Source organism: Ananas comosus, linkage group 4 (assembly GCF_001540865.1).
Source record: "Ananas comosus cultivar F153 linkage group 4, ASM154086v1, whole genome shotgun sequence".
In the NCBI taxonomy this organism is placed as follows: Eukaryota; Viridiplantae; Streptophyta; class Magnoliopsida; order Poales; family Bromeliaceae; genus Ananas; species Ananas comosus.
The window spans coordinates 2,844,387-2,861,033 of record NC_033624.1 but is presented as its reverse complement, the minus strand read 5'-3'; the positions used below and the strand labels follow the sequence as shown (position 1 = coordinate 2,861,033).

General features: G+C 36.7%; 3 protein-coding genes across 5 annotated transcripts; 2 read left to right on the top strand and 1 right to left on the bottom strand.

Moving 5' to 3' along the window:
• LOC109708373 (E3 ubiquitin-protein ligase RNF5-like) lies at nucleotides 2,981–5,202 on the top strand. 3 transcript variants are annotated; one of them, XM_020230081.1, is made up of 3 exons: nucleotides 2,981–3,130; nucleotides 3,342–3,410; nucleotides 4,224–5,202. In XM_020230081.1, the coding sequence occupies exon 3, from the start codon at nucleotides 4,248–4,250 to the stop codon at nucleotides 4,920–4,922; it is 675 nt and encodes a 224-aa protein (XP_020085670.1). In that variant the 5' UTR covers nucleotides 2,981–3,130; nucleotides 3,342–3,410; nucleotides 4,224–4,247; the 3' UTR covers nucleotides 4,923–5,202. The 3 variants fall into 3 exon arrangements, with proteins under 3 accessions (XP_020085670.1, XP_020085672.1, XP_020085671.1); XM_020230083.1 differs by lacking the exon at nucleotides 3,342–3,410 and having other exon boundaries at nucleotides 2,985–3,130; XM_020230082.1 differs by lacking the exon at nucleotides 2,981–3,130 and having other exon boundaries at nucleotides 3,186–3,410.
• LOC109708569 lies at nucleotides 7,197–9,053 on the bottom strand. Its single transcript, XM_020230368.1, has one exon. It carries the CDS (start codon nucleotides 8,506–8,508, stop codon nucleotides 7,678–7,680), a length of 831 nt encoding a protein of 276 aa, XP_020085957.1. The 5' UTR covers nucleotides 8,509–9,053; the 3' UTR covers nucleotides 7,197–7,677.
• On the top strand, nucleotides 12,357–13,887 carry LOC109708748 (pentatricopeptide repeat-containing protein At2g15980). Its single transcript, XM_020230568.1, has 2 exons — nucleotides 12,357–12,550; nucleotides 12,969–13,887. The coding sequence occupies exons 1-2, from the start codon at nucleotides 12,357–12,359 to the stop codon at nucleotides 13,885–13,887; spliced, it is 1,113 nt and encodes a 370-aa protein (XP_020086157.1).

Sequence of the window (16,647 nt, the reverse complement as noted above, 5' to 3'; positions counted from 1 at the left end):
TTTTCACTACCGAGCTGAAAAGTAGCCCTCTTGACCTCTTCTATTGTTATCGGGCTAGTAAGGGCGTCCGGATCTGAGAGAACATCCGCGCGATAGAGGTCATCCCAATCCCCAAATGATGTCGGACCTTCCTCCGTCCTCCCGAACATACGTTTGAAAGCTTGAAAAAAGTAGGATCTCATTTGGGAGTCGTAATGGAGTTGTCTGCCCGTATCATCTTCCACCGACTCAATCGTATTACTTCGCTTCCGTCCATTGGCCACCGCGTGGAAGAACTTCGTGTTGCTGTCGCCTTCTTTAAGCCAGTGTTGTTTTGCTCTAGTCTTCCAGAGGATCTCTTCCTCCTTAAGAATGCATTGCAATTGTGATTTGAGATCGGCCCGATTATCCCGAGATGCCTGAGACAGTATGTTCTGTTCCTCTAGTCGATCGATAGCTTGGATTTTATCCTGGAGGCACTTAATAGTGTTAGATATACTATGGAAATCTGTCTTACACCATTCCTTCATCCTGATTCTGCAATGTCTGAGTTTCGCCGTTAGAGTGAGGATAGCCGATTCTTTGTCCGTGATCTCGTTCCACCAGATTGGTACCTTATTGTGAAAATCCACTTTCGAGAGCCACACTTTCTCGAATCGAAACATTCTCGGGATGGGATCGTTCCCTGTTACAAGAGCTAACGGGGTGTGATCGGAGGTAATCCTAGGTAGAGCGGAGACCCTGCTGTGCAGATAATTTTGGTCCCATTCCGTCGATACCAAAAACCTATCAAGCTTGGCTAAGGACGGAGTACCCTGCATATTTGACCAAGTATATTTCTGATTAGCAATCGGCAGATCGATGACTCCCAGCTTCGCGATGAGGTTCGAGAATAGATTCATCGCTCTCGTACTCCACGGGCGTCCAGTTCGCTCTATAGTATAATTGTAAGTACACGCAATCAAAATGGTCCCTTAGTTTGGAAAAAACTTCATAAGGTTTTTTATAATACAAATAATTCTCATTTATTTTTTATAATTTAAATTTAAACTTGTGTTAATGCAAAAAAGAAAAGTTATCCGTAGACTCCCCCTCATCAGTCATCCCCAAGATGTTTCCCTACAACCTATATCATCTCGCAGCATTTAAGCGCGGGTTGTTAAAACATCAGCCAATTTACTTTTGGGTTAGGATCCATTTGACTCAAGTCACTCAACGGAAAATAAAAAAAAAACACAACTTTTTGTAAAAAAAAAAAATTTGGTGAAAAAAAATTTATGATTTATAATATTTTATTTGTCGGAAAATTAATTTTTCATCAATATTTTTTGATTAAAAGAAAACAAAATTTCACATTTATTTGATGTATAAAAAAATAAATAAAATTGTTTGCGGTTTGAGTTTTTGTTTTCTATTGAAAAACATCAAAAATTAAAATTTTTATATTTTTTAAATCTATAAAATATTTATTTTTACATCGAACCAAAAGGCAAAAAAATATTTTTCATATTGAAAAAATATTTTGATTTCTTTTTCCCGGAACTAAAGGTCACCTTAGTCTTTTGACCAATAAATTTTTAATATTTGGATGTAGGCATGTAATTTCAAGTTTCACTTTCTATTTTATTTAGGGATTGTTTGATTGTATATAATTGTAACTGTACGGGAGTTGTAACTATATATAAATATAAATTCAGTGTTTGGTTTGATGCATTTAATTTCAACTGCTGTAGTAGAAACTGTAGGAACTAGGTCCAAATTAGCTAAAGTTTCAACTATAGAAGAGTAATTTTAAATAAAAAATAACCTTACCTTTTTAAATATTTTTTAATAAAAGCTATTTTTTTTGTATTGGAGGTAATCTCACAATCATATATACATAAAATGATAAAATTTTAAAAAATTATTTCTTGACTGCATATAACTAAATAAATTATTTATAATTGCAGCACTTTCTATTACATCCAACCAAACATAATATATGTAATTATAACTATTGTATTTTTAACTGTATGCATTTTCAACTATAATGTATTTGTAATTACATCGAATCTAACGATTCCCTAAAATTTTTAGTTGTTTTTTATGAATTTGAGACGTTCAACTCGTGATTCCGAGAGAGTCGACGTGTCACATATTTTTTTGGCACCAACATCGCGAAATTATCTAATTTTTCACTTACAACTCTAAGGGCTTTTTTTGCAAATAGCCCCCTAACTAATTTTATTTTTAAAATTGGCCCTGTCAAAATTTTATTTACAAAAATGGCCCTGGCCCCGCCACGCAAGCTGCACGTCAGCGCCACGCGGGCGGGACTCGGCCATGTGTTTAAGTTGAACACGGTGAACCATTCACCGTGTTCAATACAAGGTTTTTGTATTGGACACGGTGAATCATTCACCGTGTTCAATTATTTGTATTGGACACGGTGATTCATTCACCGTGTCCAATACAAATACCTCGCAGTTAACCATTTTGTATTGGACACGGTGAACCATTCACCGTGTCTAATACAAAAACCTTGTATTGAACACGGTGAATGGTTCACCGTGTTCAACTTAAACACATGGCCCAGCCCCGCCCGCGTGGCGCTGACGTGCAGCTTGCGTGGCGGGGCCAGGGCCATTTTTGTAAATAAAATTTTGACAGGGCCAATTTTAAAAATAAAATTAGTTAGGGGGCTATTTGCAAAAAAAGCCCCCACTCTAAAGATATGGATCTTTCAAATTTGGTAATAATATTTACGTTTTTTTATTTTTTTTTGCAAATTTCACAATCCTCTTCGCTAATCCTTGGGCCCAAGGAGCACCGCTCTATCTCGCCGTGGGCCCCAACTTGGGCCAGGCCCAACTCACCCGAATCTAACCGGCGATGTCCAGCGTGTCATCCTGTGGGGCCCACACTCCTGCTGGCCACGTGTCATTCCTTCATTCGCCGATGCCACCGCACCCTTCGGATTCGAGAAAATATCACCGAGACCCGATAAGACCCCCCGAAAGATCCGATACAGCGGAGGGAGCGGAGGAAAAGATCGCGAAGGTTCCATCGCTGGTCGCGTCGTTCCCCTTCGTCGTTTTTTTCCCATTTTTTCGATTCTTCGGGGAAGCAGAGACCGGAGATCTCCGTTGACGCGCTTCTCGTGATTTTTTTGGTAATTTCCCTTCTCTTTTTCTTCGACATTTCATAAGTATAGTATTATCTTCACTTTTGTCATTTCTAGGGTTTCGATTCGTTAAATTTGATGCCTGTTTCGTTATAATTTTTGAATTTTTCGTCGATTTCTCTCTCTTTTTCTTGTTTATTTATTAATTTAGTGTGTTGATTGTAAATTTGTTATCTTCCTGTGTATTGGGTCTCCTTAGATTTGTGATTTATTGCTGCGTTTCAAGAGTCCGGAGATCTTCGCACACGCGTTTGTCACGATTTTTTAGGTAATTTTCGCCCTCCTTTCTGCTATAACTGGTATTTTATTATCGTTTAGGGTTCTATTCGCTAATTTTGATGCTTTTTTCGTGATAAATTATGAATATTTTGTCGATTTCTCTTTCTTTTTTCTCTTTTATTTTTGACAAATTTAGTGTGTGGATTGTATTATGCCTGTGAATTGGGTTTCCTTAGATTTGTATTTCCTGATTGTGATGTTTATATCAAATATTGCTTTAATCTGGGGTTCCGATTCATCAGATTTGTTGCTATTTTCGTCACAATATGTAATGTTTTTTTTGTCGATTTTTCTTTCTTCATATTAAATTACTCTGTGGATTGTAATCCGTCTATAAAATTAGCTCCCTAGACTTCTGATTTCTTTATAGGTATTTTGATATCATGTATATTAATTTTGATGTAGGGTTTTGCATGTGTTTTTCTTGATTGCTTTCTATGTTTTGTTTGATCTTGACTTTTGCTTGTATTAATTTTGGTTGTATGTCAGTTTGGGAATTTCTTCGTCAATTTCTACCTGATCTTTTTTTTTTTTTTTTGAGAAAAATTTCTACCTGATCTTTATAGAATTTTAGAAGTTTTATGAGGTTAGCACATTGTTATTAAACATCTCTTTGAACTTTCCTTTATATGGTTGTATATAATGATAATTTTCCTTTTTATGTGAATCTTATAAAATACTTGCGGTTTCCTTCATAGCATGATATCTTCCAAATGAGTTTTTTAATACTAATTTCTTGCACATTCATTTCTTTATAACGAATCATATCATAAACTGATCCAGTTCCTTTTTGCTATTGCAGTGTATAAATTTTGAGGGTTCATAAATGGCTAGCAACTACGGTGAATCCGCGAGCACCTCTGGAAGCAACAACAACAACTCCGAAGCGGGTAGCTTTGAATGCAATATCTGCTTCGAGCTCGCCCAAGACCCTATAGTTACCCTCTGTGGGCACCTCTACTGCTGGCCCTGCTTATACAAGTGGCTCCGTGTTCACTCCCATTCTCCTGAATGCCCAGTCTGCAAAGCCATAGTAGAAGAGGACAAGCTCGTCCCTCTCTATGGGCGTGGCAAGAACCCTACCGACCCGCGGTCCAAGTCGGTGCCAGGTGTCAATATCCCGAACCGTCCAGCCGGGCAGCGGCCCCCTACGGCCCCCCACTCAGACCCGAACCATTACGCTCAACCGAACCCATGGTTCATGGGTGGTGGAGCCCCGGTGGCTGGCGGGAGGTGGGGGAACTACACATTCTCCGCCGCCATTGGTGGTTTGTTCCCTCTGTTGAGTTTCCAGGTGCACGGTCTTCCCGATGCAGCGGCCTATGGACCGGGTGCAGGGTTTCCATATGGTTATGGTCATTCATTTCATGGTGGGCATGGTCATGCGTATCCGCGGCATGCCGCTCAAGGCGGGCCGCAGCAGCAGCAGGCAGATGTTTATCTCAAGGCTTTGCTGATTCTGGTTGGTATGCTTGTTGTTGCTAGCCTTGTTGCATTTTAGCTATATAGTTTGTGCCATGTTAATATGTTTCTGGTGATGCGAACAAAGAATGATTTTTAGTTTTATTTTCTGTATTCATCAGTGTTCTGTTATAAGCAGTATACTTGGCTTTTGTGTGAAAAATTGTTCATAGGGTGTTTGCATGATGATGAATAAGCTGTGCTTTGTCTCTTGACAGTTTTGTATGCCGTTGTGTTTCCAGATTGTGAAATTTGGTCTCTATTTGAGCGCTTCTTGTGCAGAACAAGTGTTGCATTAGATAATTATTATTTATTACTGATGTTTGTTGGCTTTTTAGCTCATTATTTGGACTTTGGGGAAAGAAATATTTTCTTTGTTCCCTTGATTTTATAGGGTTTGTGTTTAATCATTAGTTTTTACTAAGAGAACATAATTGTATAGCTACAAGTAAGATTGTTTGATGAGAGTGAACTATTAAGATGCCAATAGTAACTGTTTTGTTTTTGCATTGTGGTAGCATTATTGTTCCTTATTCCTTGTTGATATAATATAAAGTTTTATTAGCATGTTCTTTTCCATCCTTTGATATATTTTCTATCCGAGCCTTTGCTTTCTTGCTCTTGTATTAATTGGATAAGGCAAAGTTTATTAGGAGTGTCATCCCTAAGCTCAACTTCTTTTGTGCGGTAGTCGGTTCATTGACCATCGCTGTCATGATGCTTGTTTCTTCTCTTTATCAATAACTTTTATGATTTGAGTTTTTTAAGTTATTTAATCAAAATATTTCATCCGTAGGCCTCCACACCAAAACCCCTTAATACATATACTATTTTGATTCCCAAGAAACCTGGGGCATGAGCCCTTTTGGTTAAAGCACAAGCTGGGATCAAACTCCCAACATCTAAGACGGCAACCTTGTTAACAACTACAAGGCTAGGCCAGTGGCTAACTAGTTCATGATTCGTTGCATAGTTTTCTCCTAAATAAGCTATTTAGTTAGTGCCTATAACCAAACACTCAAAACAGTTGATGTTGATTGGTGTTATGGATTGTTGATGTTGATCCTACTCAAGGTGCTTTGAATGAGGCGGGTTAATGTACATTACAAGAGCAAGCAGGACTCTTGAAATGCTAGTGCCTAATAGTAAGCAAGTATTTCTTGCTGAGTATGTAAGAGTTTTATATAAGCAAGCATGGGCAAAAGTGACAATAAAGTGGACTATATTGTGTAGAATTAGAGACTTTCACCAGATTTTACTGTTTTGGATGCAAGATGTGTAGTCACTTCTACAAACATGAAGAAGTCTCAACAGATGTGGTGGTCAGATCTTTCTGAGGGATTTATTGTGTGTCTGGACAATTTTGCCTCATGCTTTTGGAAATTCTCACTTTTCAAGACTGTTGTTAAGATTTGAGTCTGTCGTATATCAGGTATTTTTATGCGCACTTGAATTAAGATTAGGTAAAAACGTATAGAACTTACTGAACTATGAACTATTTTGATTCAGCAACCTAACCTTTCAAAATTTTGATATTACTATCCGACCTTTTAATTTGTTTGATTTGAGTCAGTCAACGATACTTTTGACTTCAAAATTTAAGCTAAAAGCCGTTGATTGACTTAAATCAAACAAATTGAAAGGTTGGATAACAAAATCAAAATGATTCATAGTTCAGGTAAGTTTTGTACGTTTTTACCTTAAGATTAATACTTAATGTATCTCAGACAGAGCATGTTCTTGACGAGTTGGCTTTCTATATGTTGCAACTAGTGATTGGTTTACCTTTTTAGATTTGATGTCTTAACAATTGACATGTTTGAAACCGAAAAAATTAAACCAATCATTAGCTTCCATGTGTATTATGCTCATTTATCAACAATATTTTAAGATTCCTCGAGAGGTACTGTAGCGTTACTCGTGTATTGAATTATTTTGTGCTGGATCTTTGAAGCTTCTTGCAAATGCAATAGAGTAAAAACAGTTGTGTTCTATATAGGTAGTAATCTTCTATCCTAAATTATGACTATAGGAAGAATTTGCAATTTCTCTTAGGAGCTATTTGGTTGCATGTAGTGCAACTGTAACTCTATACAAATTCAAATTCGGTGTTTAGTTTGATGCATTTGAATTCAACTGCAATTGAGATTGCACAAGGAGATCCAACTGTAATTGTTGAAACTACGTCCAAAGTTACCGCAATTCCAACTGCAGCAATTGTAGAAGTAATTTTAAACAAAAGTTAAGTTTATGCTAAAGGTAATCTCGCCACCACATATCTAAAATGATGAAATTTTGGAAATGCACTTATTAATTACATCCAACCGAACAAATTATATATATTTGCATCGCTTTCTATTACATCTGACCAAATAAGATGCATGTAATTGTAGATGTTGCATTTCCAACTGCATATATTTTTAACTATACTGGATTTTTGATTACATACAACCAAACGGCCTATCAGTGCACATGGCTCATATATTTTTCTTCATTCGTCAAAGTTTCGTTGGCCAAATTTCCCTCCTTAGGACATCTATAGGCTTGTGTGTGTAGTTATTCATCTTTTTTGCATTTCAGGCATCCTTTTCCTTTTTTTTCTTTCTTTTTTGTGCAAAGTAGGACTGGAATTTTTTCGAAGTAATAAAACACTCAGATCTATACACGACTTCGCTGTTTTCGTTACTTTGATCAAGTACCAGGTATGTCATTGAAGTCACTTAAACTAGAAAAGTTTGGCCTCTTGATTAGCTTTAATAAACAGTAGATCTTCTCTCTTTGATCACACATTATCGTCATCTGGAGATGAACGACCCAATAACTCCAGCGATAATAGCAGTTGGATCACCAAGCACAGCAGATATGATTACCTGCACCGCCATCGCTGCCAGCTCGCAGCACCTCTTCACCTTCCCTTTTCCCCTGTAGTGATTCTTCCCCACCCCTCTTATGCTCGGAATCCTATTACTATTCCCACCCACACCATACATCCCTCCATTACTGTTATTCGCCCCCGCTATTCCCCTCGTCCCATTGTTATTCCAGCTGCTATTCCCTCCATTATTCACACCATAATAGATCTCATACCAGCTGTCAACTAGCATCTCTGTCACGCAGGCAACATGGAGGTTGTAGTTCTTGCACCCGCTCCGGTAGCTCCAACCATGTCCTTTCCTTCCGCACTGGTGGCATGCAGCCCCAACCTTACGGTATAAGTACAGTCGCACCACCTGACCGTCCCTGCCACCGCCGCCAGCCTCCAGCACTTGTGGGAGCGCTGCGCAGCATGGGTGCAGGTCGAACCCACACGCGCGGCAATGGTACACGAACCCTCTCACATCGCGTCCGCACGCATTACAGTACCGTGACCCCTCCCCACCTGGTGCGCGTGCCATGAATTGGAACGTGCATTTAGGGTAGAAAGGGTGGCGGATGATAGTTGGTGAGGGTGCTGTCGGCGAGGGCAGCGCGCACTGTTTGTGGAGATCATAATCGCACGTGCTGCACTTGAAGCGGGTGCCGATGCCAACTTCTTTGCACCCATCGCACTTGAAGGGGATCTCCGAGTACTCATATCGCAGCTTGTGCTGCGGGTGGCTGAAGTGGGTAATCTCGCCGTACTTCATCAAGGAATGATCAGTAGAGGCTAATATGGAAGAAGAAGAAGAACAAGCATCAAATAATATGAGAATGGAGAGTTGAGTTAAATGGTTTTGGTGTGTTTGGGTTGAATATATAGAAAGAACTAGAACAAGTAGGAATAGGGACCAGGTTTAGCTTGAAGCAGAAGGGTGTTTGGAATATGTACTCGGGAAAGAGAAAAGCATTATGCACTCGTTGAATAGTGGATTATGTGTAAGACAAGAATAGAGGGGACATGGCATCTTGGTATGATTAAGTATTGGTTCCACCTGCCTCGTCAGATATTTTTGGGTTTCTTTTAGAGAGGTTATGTGAAACAACTGATTTGTAAAGTAAGTATTTTAGCCTACCTCATCAGATAGTTGAGTTTCTTTTAGGGAGGTTAATGTTAAAAGCTTGTTTATGAGCTAAATATTTAAGCTATATGTCAGACTCTCTGCTTCATCCTTGGCTTCGAGAGAGAATTTTTCAAGATGTGAATTTTCAGTCAAATGGATGGACATTTCTGATTATATGATGGATGAACTATTCGAAAATAAGCTTTGCAGCTTTGATATTACGCATTCCTACTTTGATACTATGTGAAATAACTGGAGTTTTTTGCAATTTCTGTGATGGAATTCAATGAGATTTCAAGCAAACCTTTTGATAGAAATAATTGGATTCTGATGGCAACTGATGGTGTACTGAAAAAATGCCTTTCAGATGAGCTTATTTTGAGTACCTAAAACTTGGAATTCTATTTTCATGGGACCTATGGTGAAATTTTTTTCCTTTCCTTTTTCCGAGAGTCCAGGGCTTTTTCCTTTCCCTCAACAAAATGCTATATTCACGACCATTTTATGTGCATGTAAGATAATGTCTGTCAAATTCATGAGTTGTTGATTTGATAGTTTGTGGTTGATCTAACACCATCTCTTTCACCAATCTCAGCCACAACATGTTTTATATTTATGTTGGATGTTAGGGTACATCATTTCTCTTTTATTCTGTTTTAATTTTGTGGAAAGGATTTCATTAATGTATTCTTGTAGGACTTGTCTAGATGTTAGAACAAGTTATTGAGTGTTCATTCGTGTGTGCAACCTACAGAGTTTACTTTTAGTTCATTGCAAGATCTTGGTATTTTGTGATTTTTTTTTTTTAGGACAATGCATTTCAGTTACAAAGTGATTAATATTATTGTGGGAAAATGACTTCAAAAGGCATATATGATATGCCATTGTTAACATCCAATCATACTCGTCTATCTATTGCCGCAAAGTATGTGAATAGCATACACCTTAATAAATAGCTAGGGGATGAGGATAATTATTTCCGTAGGCTATGTTTGGTTCAGGTGTAAGAAAAACTGTTTATTCTAGGGATAGGTATAAGTTCGGATATAAGCAGAAACTAGATCAATTTTACGTTTGGATGAAAATTAGATTGTTTATAGGAATATAAGGAAAATAGTATTTAAATTGTTTGATTGGAACAAAAAAAAAATTATAATTTTAAATTAAAATTATTTTATCTAATTAATTAACATCAAAATATTATTTAAAAATAATTTAATAAATTAATAAATTTATTAGCTACGAATATTATCTAAGATAATAAAAATATATTAATTAATTAATTAATTATAAAAAATAATTTAACTTTTTAATTAGTTAGTAAATTATTTTAGCTAAATAACTAGTAAAAAAAAACTAACTAGATTAATAGAAATATTAATGGTTGATCAATATAAATATTAGTTTATGAATAAATACATTAAATTATTAATAATTAATTATAAATAATAAATTAATTAATTATTTTATTATTTAAGCAATAAATAATAATTGAAATATGTTAATTAGATTAATTAGTGATTTAATACTATAATTAAAATTAAATTTAGACTTTAATTAATCTTGTCCCTACCTAAAAACAAGTTTGTTCCACAAAAAAAGGATAGAACAATAGTTCCAGTCTTATACCAACTTATTCCAAAAATAGTACCAAATACGGCGTGTGGGAACAAAACGGGAACAAGGGCTTATCTCTTCCCTTATTTCCGAACCAAACACCGCCGTTACGAATGATTCTGTAATTACATCTTGGTAATAGTTGGCTTATGCTCTACACATCAGACTATTCTATGTTCTTTGCTTATCCAAGGGAGGAATTGGTTCTTCACTTGTGCCTTACAGAGTCTAATCAATTTGCTATTCTAAAAGGGAAAGTTAATGCTCTTATTATTGAAACATTAAAATGAGAACAAGAATATTACAGGTATGGGAGGCACTACTAGAAACTTAAGAATTAACTTTGTAGGGGATTCTTTGTATCAATAATGAGGAACAATATTAGCCCACTAGTAACTTTTGAGGTGACTATGGAAGTGTATTTGATGCTTGTGTTGTTTCTACAAGAGTGGTATTAGGTAGATTTATTTAAAGAAGCTCTAAAAACTTTTTTGTAGAATTCTCCTATTGCTTCTGCTTTCACTCTTTTATTTAGTTTATTTCAGCTTTGCATAAAATGAAGCATCATTCTCTTTTCTATTTCCTCTGAATAATTATTAGATGCTGATTGTGGGAATGATCTTTTGTTGATGAGCCCCACCAAAATGGTTCTGCTAGAGATGGATTAAGTAAGTTATCCTCAAAGGGAACTACCTAGTAGATTTTGTGTTATCTAATCGTCTACATTTTGGCATTAATTTTATGTGTGCTTTAGACATCAGATTATTCTTTAGCTTCTCTACAAAGGAAGGAATTAGTTCTTGCTGGTGTGTTAGGGTCTCATCAATCTGATTTCCTTTTTTAAAATATATATGTTTGTATATTCATCAATGTGTTGTTAAAGAGAACAAAAAATTAACCACTAATATCCCCACTGTGAGATAGTACGATTTGTTCGTTCTTCTTTAATGATGTGATCGATAACAGATCATAAAGTTACCAGTAAATTTTGATTTTAGAAGTGTGTTGATTAATGTTACATCAATTAAAAATGAGTTAGTATTTAAGATAAGGGTGTAAATATTCAGCTGATCTTCAGAATGATCTTTGTTGATGCATCTTCCCCACTAAAATAATGCTTCTAAAGGTGGGGATAAATTATCCTTGGAGGGAACAACACAGAGGATAGTGAATACAATAATTGAGTGCAATTGGGCATCAGTGGTGTATGCTCAACACATCATATTATTCTTAGCTCTCAGCTAAACAAAGCTAGAGGAATTGGTTCCTTTTAGGTGTATTATTAGGTTCTCATCCTTCTAAATTTTTTTTTACAGATCAGCTTCTATAGCAACCATAACCTAAAAGTGCATTATAAGAATATTACATGTTTGGGGTATAATTTGTATTTTATTTGATGTGGTTTAGTCCATGAAATAATTTGTTGCTGCGTTACTGGGACGAGAGAACCAATCCTGCCTTAGGTGTGAAAATAAAGATTCTAGCTTCTTTTCTTTTCTTTTCTTTTCTTTTCCTTTTTTTTTTTCTGGAGATAGGTTGCACATTGTTTGCCTCGTTCATTTCTTTTTTACATAAAGATTATAGATTAATGTTTGAACTGAGTTCATATTTTATATTTTTTTTGAAAAAAAAATTGATTGATAATTGAAATGAAAATAACTAAGATGAAGTTTATGTATTTATTCTTAAATGTAAGAAGCTCTAAATGAGCTATGCCAATGGTGATTGAAATGAAGATAACTAAGATCTTCAACCATTACGTTTTAGCCTTTGTTTTTGGTTTTCACTTAACAACGTTAACTACCACAGTTGAATACTACTAAAACAGTAGTAGCTGTTCCATAACCACGACTCTCCTACATGTGCTCCGACCGTCCATGGCGCCGCCGCCGCCGATCCGAATAAACTGGGATCTGAGGACCAACCTGACGCTACGATCACCGTCGTCGTCGTCGTCGTCGTCGTCGTCCCATCCTGTTCAAAACCCGCGGGTCGAACTCCGAGCCGGGCCTGAGCCCGATCCCGGTGGATTGCTAGTGGACCGGATCCAAGAGTGGGTAGTGTTATTAAGGTATAAATAGAGTGCAACGTTCGAAGGTGTCGACGTACGCAGAACCACATGTGTCTGCATGTGGAGTTGCATGCATACTCGCATGCAAACAAACATGGTACTTGTCGACGTATAGCGCAGACATGCTTAATAAGTGACACGTGCAGCACGATCATTGTGGTACGTTGAGAAATAAGTGTAGTGACCCATATATTACGACGAATAGATACTATTAAAATAAAAAATTATAAAAAAAATATCAGTTTAGTATAAAAAATAATAAATATAATCTATATTATAAACAAACAACTATAAAAAATAAAATTATAATGAAAAAAAAGTAATCGTTCAACAAAACTATTCAATATTGTTTAAAAGAAGTCGCATATCATGCAAATGTATGATTGAAATTATTTCTATAACACAATAATCAAACGAGGAAAAAAAANCTCCGCCTCCTCGCCTCCCGCGGCCACCGCCCCTCCCCCGCCGCCGCCGCCTCCCTCCTCCGCTCCGTCTCCGCCTCCCTCGGCTCCGACGCCGCCCTCCGAATCTACCGCGAGATCTACTCCCGCGGCCTCGGCTGCGTCGGCGCTAGGGCCTCCCCCAACGTCCGCACCTTCAACGCCCTCCTCCTCTCCCTCTACCGCGAGAACAAGCCGGAGAGATCCGTCCAAGTCCGGAACGAGATGGACGCCGTTCGCTGCGCTCCGAACGCGTACACCTACAGCATCCTGATGGCCGGGCTCTGTGACCGCGGATCGCTCGACGAGGCTCGGCAGTTGTGGGAGGAGATGGCGGCGAAGGGGATCAGAGCCGATATCGTAGCGTTCAACACTCTGATCGGCGGATACTGTGGAGCGGGAGAGATGGGCAAAGCCGAAGAGCTCTTCAGAGAGATGGTGTTGGACGGGATCGCGCCCACGGCCACGACCTTCGATCGCCTGATCAGAGGCCATTGTAAGGTCGGAGACGTCGACGCGGCGCTGCTTGTGTATAGAGATATGAAGAGAAAGGGATTCGGAATGGAAGTTTCGAGCGCAGACCAACTGCTCGACGAAATGCGTGAGAGGGGGATGGTTGCCGAAGCGCTGGAGATTTTGCGGGAGGAGATGAGGAGGGAAGGGTTTGCTGCGAGTCGGAAGAGCTACCAAGTTTTGATTCGGGGGTTCTGCGAGAAGGGGGAGGTGGAGGCGGCGCTGAAGCTTCAGGCGGAGATGGCCGGAAAGGGGTTCGAGGCCGGTGAGAAGGTGTATGATTCGTTTATTACGGCTTATGAGAGGGTCGGCAATATTCAGATGGTGGAAAGGTTGAAGGCGGAGATGGTTGAAATGGGCGCAAATGTGAAAGGGGATTAAATTTTTATTTGCTTTCAGAAAAAACTTCTCTACTTCAAGAAGCGATACCCAGATCTTCGACACAAATAACAGAAAACCTAAAGACTTTGTTGTAACAAGAAAGCTAAAGGAGCTTCCGAGACCCAAGACCTGGTATGATTTGATTTGAAGCTTCTGCTTTTACTGCAGCAAGATTGCGAGAAGCTTTGAGGATGATTTCAACTAGGAAGCAATTGGCGCTTCTCAAAATAGCTTTGCTCTAATAACATCAATTCCTTTAGATATTGGTGAAAAGTAGCAGACCAAGACCTGGGATCTATCCAATCCATATTATCCAAGTACTTTGGAATAGTCGAACTAGAAGCCTTACAGGATGAAAATCACATTTGCAGTTCATGTCTTTGACGTCCCACGCGGTACAAGATTTTCCTTGTTGGACGTGATATGGTAGCATCATCCTTTGCGACGATCAAAACTAGTTAGTTCCATCAGTCCAAACAAACTGTACACATACCAGTAGAAGACGCCGGTACTAATGCAGTTATTCCCAGCTCAATTATTTGCTTCCCATCAACGAACTTGGTCTGGTGAGTCAGTTGTTTCATATCTATCTTGAATTCTAGACGTCGAATCCTCATTTTTGACACAATTAAACAAGTGTTTAAAGCGCAGTTTTAGAGGTTTGTAATGGTGTTATTTTTAAGATTGTATGAAGCTCGGCTTTTAAAGTTTGTAACAGTTCCTGTTAGATGAAACTATCATTCCTTTTTTAGTTTTTAAAGTTTGCAGGAGATTTTATTAGGTCGTCCTTTTGTGCACATAAGATATCACCGCCGCGCTTATAAACAGCGGGTGATTCTTCATGCAGGGGTGACCATGCCCCCCTCTACCGGCACTTCAATGTAACCAAAACATCACAAATGCATGCATGTTATATAATTATTCATAATGAAATAGAATTTGTATGTTCAATCATGCCTTTTTTTCATTCTATTTGGAAACTATATTTGTGAATCACATTAGTACAGACTACTATAAATAGTGAAAGGTTAGAAATCTAATTGCCAGTAAAAATTATATTTTTATCCATAAACCTTTCTTTCCTATTAAAAACTATGTGTTTTATCAAATAATTTTTGCATTGAGATATTAGAGGAAACTAAAATAATAATGATATAGTTTCAGTTCGCTTCTAAATTAAATAAATATAAATTTTTTATAACTGAAAATAAAATAAGATGCTTGAGAAATATAGATAGTTTTATCTGTAAAGATGAAAAACTTCAGCAGCAAATTGTATTTTTTCTCAGCAAGAATCAAACTTAAAAAATTAGACAGATGAATTGAATTGAGTGGTAACCCCAACCGCTGATTATTGAACTTATTTTGTCTCGATAAGAAACAAACCTGAAAAATTAGATATGATTCTGATAGTACCTCAGTGAACTTATTTTGTCTCGACTACCTCATTGAACTTATTTTGTCTCAACAAGAAACAAACCTGAAAAATTAGATATGATTCTGTCGGATAGTACCTCATTGAACTTATTTTGTCTCGATCAGAAACAAACCTGAAAAATTAGATAAATGAATGGAGTTGAGTGGGAACACCAATGTGGCGACTTGCTGCCATCGAAAATGTCACCCTCCAATCAAGCACACCATTGCACTATCCAATCAAGCACACCATTGCTTCCATCGAAAATGTCACCCTCCAATCAAGCACACCATTATTCATCTTCCATTTTAGTTCTCCAAACAAGCACCTTTCTGTAGACCCGTGCTCGCAATGATGACCATTGCAACGAAATATATTGATGAAAATAAATAAATTCATAAAGATCGCTCAGTAAAAAAGGAAAAAGTTATGTATACAAGTAAAAGAAATTTACTGTACAATACTACCGTTATAATTAACTATGGCACTTCTGATAAACTCTCATTAAAGAGTTAATTAGAGATAAAATACTTATAGATATAGATAAAGTACTTATAGATAAATTATTTATAATAATGTGATTCGTGTTACTTTTAAGACAAAAAAAAATTTGGACCGAAAATTATGAAAATAAAAATTGTGATTGGAATTGGTTTCAACTTTTTTCTTCGAGATGCTTTTAACTTCTATTTTTTTAAAAGTTACAAGTGATTTTAATTCAAATATTTGAAAGTTTTATTAGTTTATTGTTAAATTAATTGAATTTAATAATTAACTTCAACTTCTATTTTTTTTAGGTTAAGTAATTTTAATTAAAAAATTAAAGATTTTATTAAATTCATTAATAAATTCATCAAATTCAATAATAATCACTTTTTAGTGAAAAAAAAATTAGGTTAAAAAATAATTATTAACTAATAGAATCATTAAATTTAATAAAATTTTTAGATTAATAAAGTATAAAAACTTAAATAAGAAAATAAAAGTTGAGAAGTCTCAATAAAAAAAAAAAAAAAAATTTTTTGAGACAAAAGTAGCATCATATCTTCTTCATTCAATAAAAAACTGAATTTAGTTCTGAGGTAGTTAGGTAAACATCATGAATAAACTGGCAAAGAGTAAGGAAAAATAGAAAAGGCAAAAGCGAAAAAAAAATTGTTGAGAGATTCTCTGCACATTTTTACCAAATTATTACAAAGTCTAGTGATAGATGGTGCTTATTATATTCTATAATGAGTGTAGTAACAATGAGTCTTTCGTGCATAAACTTACAAAAATTCAAAAAAATAAAAAAAGAAAATGTGACACTAAAATTAAGCACTTCAGAAATTTCAATAAAAAGT

Coding starts and splice junctions, on each gene's coding strand:
- LOC109708569 (XM_020230368.1), bottom strand. CDS start 8,508: ATGAAGTACGGCGAGATTACCCACTTCAGCCACCCGCAGCACAAGCTG.
- LOC109708373 (XM_020230081.1), top strand. CDS start 4,248: ATGGCTAGCAACTACGGTGAATCCGCGAGCACCTCTGGAAGCAACAAC.